Source organism: Pteropus vampyrus, unplaced genomic scaffold, assembly GCF_000151845.1.
Source record: "Pteropus vampyrus isolate Shadow unplaced genomic scaffold, Pvam_2.0 Scaffold425, whole genome shotgun sequence".
Lineage (NCBI taxonomy): Eukaryota > Metazoa > Chordata > Mammalia > Chiroptera > Pteropodidae > Pteropus > Pteropus vampyrus.
Window position 1 is genome coordinate 17580 of NW_011889206.1, and position 7697 is coordinate 25276.

The 7697-nt window shown below is 52.8% G+C and overlaps 1 protein-coding gene across 1 annotated transcript in view; it reads right to left on the minus strand.

Annotated features, from left to right (window-relative positions):
* Positions 1–2130: 2130 nt before the first annotated feature.
* Positions 2131–7697, minus strand: part of MYT1L (myelin transcription factor 1 like) — a 65627-nt gene continuing 60060 nt past the window's right edge. Inside the window, exons 11-15 of the mRNA XM_023523864.1 lie at positions 5910–6146; positions 4131–4252; positions 3719–3781; positions 3184–3252; positions 2131–2194 (exon numbers count right to left, since the gene is read on the minus strand). Coding sequence (XP_023379632.1) covers positions 2131–2194; positions 3184–3252; positions 3719–3781; positions 4131–4252; positions 5910–6146 — 555 coding nt within the window. The remainder of the gene's footprint in view (positions 2195–3183; positions 3253–3718; positions 3782–4130; positions 4253–5909; positions 6147–7697) is intronic.

The following is a 7697-nucleotide window of genomic DNA, read 5'->3' on the forward strand; positions in this document are numbered from 1 at the left end:
TTCTAAAGGACAGAGCCCAAAGCCCAGGGTGGGACCCACTGGCCTCAGGCCGATCACATCAGAGTTCTGCCTCAGGAAGGGGACCAGGCAGTCCCCTGGAACTTCTCCCCTGCAGGGAGCTGCCCTCAGGACAGGAACCGGAGTTACAGGTAGGGGACAGACATAAGCAGGTCCCGATGGGGGCCAGTCCGGGAGCATTTTTAGAGCCAATGGCCTCTGATCACAATCAGTTTAGATTGGGCTTAAACTGGTCACTGAGGTGGTGAAAACAGCCACATCTTGCCCACGTCTGCAGCTGAGCACACGGCGGCTTCTAGAAGTCGGAGAAGGAATCACTGGCTGGGAGGAGGGGGCGGTCTCTTAAGAAAAAGGCTGACAAGGATGTCAGGTGATTTGCAAGCTCTTCAAGTCACTAATTCCAGGTCGTCTCAACAGATGAAATTTTAAGAGAAAGAACTTCCTTTCAAAAACAGAGCTCACGTTGAGCAGAATTTCCACCCAAAGCCACTTCCCTTTGAACAGTGTCCTTTTTGTTTCTCGGCCCGGGGTCTCAGTGACGGTCACGGCCAGGCCCCCGCAGCACGCTGCGTCAGGTTCACGGGTGTGAGCGGGTCCGCGAGCCTTGGGGCTTCTGACCTGCACGACCCTCACCGGCCTCCTGGCTCCTTCCCCGGGCTCTGCCCCGCCTCGCCACTGGGCCGCCCGGCTGCGTGTCCTCCGTCAGGCAGACGCGGAGCAGGAGAGCACGGGTTCCAGAGTTTGCATGGCACGCACAGACACGGTACATTTTAATACGCGTTCATTTACATACTGTACACAATCAGACATGAAGTATCCCAAATGTGTTGCTCTGGATCAGAACCGAGCTAAGTGTCACCTCAGGAGGTTTAAGAGGTTTGAGAGTCCAAGACCCAGAGTTTATGTGGCAAAACTTGTCTGTCCATGATCAAGAATATCCTGTTAGTGACCAACTAGTGACCAAAAGTCAGCGTTGGAAGGGACAAGAGAAACAGTTCCAGAAGATTCCATTTCTTAGCAGAGGCAGAATAGGGCAACATTTCCGAGCAGAGCTTGCCACGCCTCACACGCGCAGTGTGGTTTTACTTCTAATCAGACAAGGGGCTGCGGCAGCGGGCTTGACCGAAGCTTTTAAAAAAGCACATGAAGAACAATCTAGTGGAAAGCGATTAATATCGGAAGGGTCAATCCACACCCCGCTCGACAGGCCCGCGACTCAGACGCGAGGGGGACGGGTGGGCGAGTGCCGTTCTGAAAAGGAGCAAGGGACAGCGTCGTGACCCGCGTGCTCCCGAGCCTGAAGCGGCATCACGCAAAAGCCGGCCCATGTTAGACTTCTGACTGTATGCATTTAACTGGAATCCTAGTTTGAAGATCCTACGTAAAAATGAACCATTTCAGAAAACTGGTTGTTTAAATTTCTAAGAAAAGGTCGATCAAAATGGGGTCTCCTTGTTGCAAAGACGAGATTAGACATGAGCGTGGCTTCTAGATCAGCCCCAGCTGGCAGAAGGCACCGCCCTCTGGAAGACGAGGCCAGAGGGGACGGGCCGCGGGGACACTGCGCTGGAGGACGGGCCGGCGAGCCGCTGCCCGCAAAGATGCTGACGTCGGAACACCGCGCCCGCCCAAGACGAAGGAGAGAAGACAGTGCTGACCCTGGAGAGCGCTGCGTGGGCCCTCGGAGCAGCGGGGGCGTCAAGGGGCGCGCCCCACGTCTGCAGCCCCCCGGCAGAGAACGAGTCTGGTCTCTGGGGGGCTGGCGCACTGACCGCTCCGAGGCCGTGTGGGACACGAGCCACGAGGCTGCCCGCCGGCCCCCGCTGGCCTGCTGGGACGGCTGCGCCGCCGTGTTCTGACGCGTCGCCAAGGTCCAAGAGCAGGGAACCGCGTTTCGACCGTGAGGGGGACACGGTCTCAAGCCATGGACAAGATGCCGCAACCGAGAAGGTGGAGCCGTTCTGGCTAATTCTGCCCACTGCGAGGTTCTAAGGGCCACCGGTCCACTGCGCACTGTAGCGTGACGCTACGGGCTTTACGGTGGCTGAGTGAGAGGACGCCCTCCAGGTGTTTACGCGCCACGAAGAACACGCTCAGAGTCTGGTGACAGGACTAGCTCAGGAGGTCACTGAGCATGAGCAGGTGGTCTATGGCACTAGGGCCTTGGGCAGAGGTCCTGCAAAAGATGACACGGGTGAAACACAGCCCCGCTCTGTGGCCGCCTGGGCCGTCGCGAGGGGGCAGGTTCGCGCTAGGATCCTCGGGAAAGGGAGCAAATGGCATCTGGAAGCAGCATTTTCTCGGCAGCGGTAATACATCCGAACAAAACGGAAGCCGAGCCTGGTGCCACGATGATGGTGGAACGAGCCCGGTCATCAGAAACAATTACTCTGGCCCTTGGCTCTCACCGTGCAGTGGACCCCCCTCGAGTCTGGCCTCTCCGATGTGAGCCCCGATGTGCTCTGACTCGAGCCCCAAAGGCTTCACACACTTCCTATGACCTGTACTGACCGCCCCACACCTGTCCAGGAGCTGAGTGCGGTCCATCACATGTGTCACGTGAAGGACAGACACCTTGTTGGAGGCACTAATGCAGGTGGCCAGATTTATGCTTCAACTATAGAATCAATTTTGAGCATAGAGGAGAGGGTGGTCACAGGGTCAGAGGCACGTGTCTGCGTGTGGGCGAGTGACCGCTGCCCTAGAAAGTGCCCACAACCATGACCACGGGGTCCCTAAGGGACAGGCTATTAACGTGGTAGCTTTTTGTCACAGCGCTACTTAAACATCCATGTTTTAAATAATCATTAACTGCTGGCTTTCCAAACGCTGATTTTCAACTTTTTAAGTTATAATCACAAAACATCAAGTTTTGACCTTTTAAGTTACAAACATTTCTTCGAAGTCTGAGTATTTCTGTAAACCGCCCTGCCAGGAGCACGCGTATCTGGAGAGACGATACTCGTGCTTTGGAAAATTCAAGACAGAGAGGACGCGCTGCGAGGGGACTAGAGGTGCAGGAGGGGCGTCTCCGGGAACGTGGCCGAGACCCCGCGCCGCCGTGCGCACGTGGCTCCGTGCGGACACCTCGCGAACGACACGTCGTTTTTGTTATGACTAAGCGCATAGGTTTTTAAAGAGAGCACGACTTTCGTTCAGTCTTACTTGAGTTCTTGTGAGCTGGTGGCCAGCATACTTCGAATGCTCTTGTCAGCCAGAGGGCAGCCGGACAGACTGTAAGACAGGCCGGAGAGCGGGTGAGTAGCCCCTCACAGCAGCTCGCGCTCCCGAACGAACACGACATAAAATTGAAATTAAAAAGTTTAATGCAGAAAAGCGATGGGGCAAGTGCTGTATATTGAATTTTTTTTTTTTTTTTTTTGTATAATGAACTCTGCATATGTTTACATGTAAATTTAAAAAAGCAGGTCTGTTGATAAATCATCTTTAAAAGAACAAGATAAAAATATTTGCGCTCTTTGGTTGAAACGTTTGTAAAGAATTTTCCAAATTTAGAAGGTTTATTTAAAAATAAAACACATTATACAACACACGAATTAGCATGCTTCTAAAGGTCAACATATAGCACTTAGAGGGTTGACACATAGTTCAACGTTTTTACTTCGACAGCATTGTTGAGGTAAGCTGAAAACAATAAATTGAAAAGACAGAATCCACCATGAGAAAAATGAAGTCACACCTTCTATGTGAGGCGTAATTACCAGTCACATGACCACTCCCATCACACCTTGGTGTTGGACATCTGCCACCAAACAAAAACAAAAACAGCCAAAATCGTAAGTATGTTTAAAAAGACTTTTTTAAAAAGTTTCATTGTTTCCAGTTTAGCTGCAATGTCTGCAAGGGGTTTCAGCGCCCTGAAGAAAAGCCGCGAAATGCACGGGGTTCAACGACAATGGCGTCTCCGCCGCACACAGCGCCCTCGACGCGAGCGCGCGGCGGCCTGTCACTGCGGAGCCGGCAGCTTGAGACATTTATGTGCTGCGAACGTCACATGCTCGAACGGCAAGGCATATACAGGTCGGTTTGTAAAAATAAGCCAGAGAAAGGGAAAGCGGAGGGCGCGACAGTGCCGCCTCGCGCATGCTTACGTTATCAAGTCCTTCTTGCTCTCCTTGCACTGGGGGTACTTGGGCTTGGGGCTCGGGATGGTCACCTCCCCCGGGTACCTCCTTTCTTCCAGAGCTTCCTGGAAGGGGTCCAAGTCTTCCGGCTGCAGGTGAAACACAGCTTCAGGGCCACACAGATGACAGCTCCACCCGCAGACCAGAGGCTGAGGAGGCCGCCTCCCCCAACCTAACCTCTAAGGTCACGCCGTGTCTGTGTCCCGGACACGCGAGCTCAGTCGGCTCAGAGGGGACCTAGCTTTCGTGCTGGACCCTGAGACGTCGTCGCCTGCTCTAAGCCTCTAAACGCGGGGTACCTGGTCACCGACAGGGCCTTGCTCAGCACCCCGCTGGCCACACCCACGAGAGGGACAGAGGGGCGCGCTGGCACCCGCGAGGGCCTGGACGCGGGGCCGTCCCGCCCAGTGTCCTCTCCCGCCACTGCGGCCCACCCTCACCAGCTCAGCCCCCACGCGGGCCCAAAGATCCCCAGAGCGGCCTCACCAGCCGCCGCTCGCTAGTCTACGGCGCGCCTCACGTCCCGAGGCCCGGGGAGACCGACCGACGCAGACCAACGCCCGGTTCTGAATCGCTCCCTTGCAGCATTTTCTCTCATGGAGAGTGGGCCCCGCTGCAGTAATCTAGGATCGCCCACAGAGGGCAGTGTGCAGCAAGCGTGCTTCCCGAACACGGCCTCTGCACGTCCGACAGTCTGCGTGATGAAAACGCGCCTGTCGGTTTATGAGGCTTAATATTAATTAAAATAAATCCGGAGATTCAATGACCAGGCCTTATTTGGTCATAACGGTTTAACACCATAGGAGAGAAAAAAAATACTCTGGAATTTAGCTGCCACTTGGAATCTGTTCTCTCTTATAAGGTGTGGATACTTAAATCGATTCGGAGAATAAAGATGATAGGCTTTAGGAGGGAACGGCCTTATAAACAGGTGCCTTCCCCGCCAATTCGTACAGATAGCTAATGTTCCCTTTCTCCCCACCTCCTCGTTTCTGTACGGTGCTATTGCTTCGATGGTGGTCTCCCCACCGTACTCAAAAAGTTTTTATTTCTCAGTGAATAGAGATGTCAGAATCTTCAGAATTAAGCACTGGAGAAAAGCTCAGTCCAATAAAGAACAAGTTTTTCCTTGTTTCTGTCCTTAGTCTAAAGGACGCTATAACTATTTTAAGAACCTGAATTTGAAAATTTTAACCACTTTAAAAATCTGTTCTTGACACAGGTCTTTTGGGGATACTGTAGTCGATAAAGACGTAGGCGGCCATGTTCACCAATTTACTCAAGGCTGGGGTTTACTCTCTAAGTAGCTGACGTTTCTTTAGAGAACAGACACTGACCTTAGCCTCGAAGAACTGGCTATTAGCACACAGCTAGCCATTTACACATTTAAAACTCTCATTATAATTCTCCACCTGCAAGGAAGACCCTGCATGCAGCAATGCGTCCCCCGAGAGAACGGACTGGCACACTGTTCATACACATTCTTAGAGAAATCGCTGTAAGAAGACACTTGTTTAGAAAATAAAATTCACCATTAAAAAAGGCAATGGTTTCGCCAGATCAGTGTTCGTCACAAGTCTCTCCTGGGTCAAAAAAAAAAATGTATCCTAAGCTCTCGTCAGCTAAAGGTCATGTTTGAAGAGAAAAGACATTATCTCTTGGGGTGAGCGTCAGCGGCATTTCGTCCCAGTGGACACCAACTCTAAACCGTGAGTCGCCCGAGGCGGCTCGTGGCGAAGGACGTACAGTGATCTCTTTGGGGTCGTCCTCGTCGGCCCGGCGCGGCTTCATCTTGGTGTAGTCCACGGGCAGGTCCCAGCAGTCGCCCTCGCTCAGCTGGAAGCACCGGCTGTTCATCACCGCCTGCTGCTGCGGGGACATGGGCTCCAGCGGGGTCAGGATGGGGCAGCAGCCTTCCCGCGGCCTCTGCTTGTTCATGCTCAGGTCCAGAGTCCCATTCTCGTCCACCTCCATGTCAGGGTTCTGTGGGCAGAAGGACACGGTAACCCGGGGCTCCCTCCCCCAGACCACAGCCCCGCCAACGGCCAGCAGCAGTCTGCACGGGGAAGCCCGCACTGCAGCCATTCACCCAGGCCCCGGGGAGCGGAGGCGCCCTCCGTCCACTCTGCTGCCCCGGGCTTAGCAGCGAGTGTCTGCGAAGCTTCCCTGCTGATCCGCTCATCTGTCCTCTACCATCTCTCTGTCTTATTTATCTGTCTTCACTTACCTATCCTTACCTGTCATCTATCACGTCTATTAGCTATCTATACCTTTCTTTTTTCCCCCAATCCATCTCTGCTTCTAGAAATAAGCCTGGCCAGAAGAAAATCAAACATATGCCTAATTTCAATTCCACTCCAGTTCAAATACCTACGAAGAGATCGGAATTATAATGTGTGTGTATGCGTACAGAATATAAATTTATGCTTAAAGTTATGTACACTTAAAATGGACAAATAGTTAAAAATTCTCCTTCGGTTTCAGTGACACTCAGTTTTCCAGGACGTGGAGAGGAAGAAAACAAGCCTTAGAAGAGAGAAGGAACTGGAATTTACTTTCTGGCCCAAAGTCCTGTGATGAACTCTCCGTTTTAGAGAGGGAGGTGTGCCATCTGCCACGGCGGTCACGGTCTGACCTACTGAGTCCCCACAAACCCGCGTTTAGTCAACTGGCTTAGAAAAACGAAGAGGTCCAAGGCGAGTTCCTTTTTCTGTTTTTGAAGATGCTTTGAAACAGATCAAGAATTCTTCAGAACCTGCCTCTCAGGAGGGAGAGCAGGAAGGACATGTGAAGGAGAAAAGACGAAAAATCGAAATATCCCGATAATCCTGCATTTTGTCCCGGAGCTGCACTCTCTGGAGCAGAAATGAAATTTCGGAGCAGGCGTGAGAGCTGCCACCCCCTCGGGTGGCGGCCTGGTCCTCGGGCGTGACCGTGGGGACAGGCGCCCGGAGAAGGCCCGTCCTTGAGGACTGCAGCACCCCTGTGCCTGAACGCTTTGGTCAGAGTGCACTCCCCATGTCAGGCTTTCATATTAATTTAGCCTTCACAATGTTGGGTTTAATTTTCATAAAGTGAGGAAAACTGGAAGGGGTTAAGGTCTTTTACTTCTTGCTAAAGAAGCTCTCGCATGCTAGCCTCGCACCTAGCAGCCTTGATCACCATGGAAATTGCCTGCCCGATGCTTCCCCCAAATCTGGGAATAAAAACATTAACCGAAAAAAATGCATTTGCCAGTCATGAAATCGCTGACCTTTCTCCCTTCGTACAAATCCCACTTGTTTATAACAACTACTTGTGGGGCTGCGAGGTACAGTGCACACGGCCCGGCAGCCCTAGGGAACGGAGGAGACCCTTTGTTTTCTGGGGAGGAGGCGTCGACCACATCTGCCTGCTCACGTGTCCTCTGCGATCACCGCCTGCATCTCCGGCCACCTTGTGGCCTCGCCGGGCAGCTCTCTGCTGCAGCCTCAGTGTGAGCTGAGTCCACAGGCAAGAAAATCAAACTTATAGAACCAGAACCACTGCAAACGC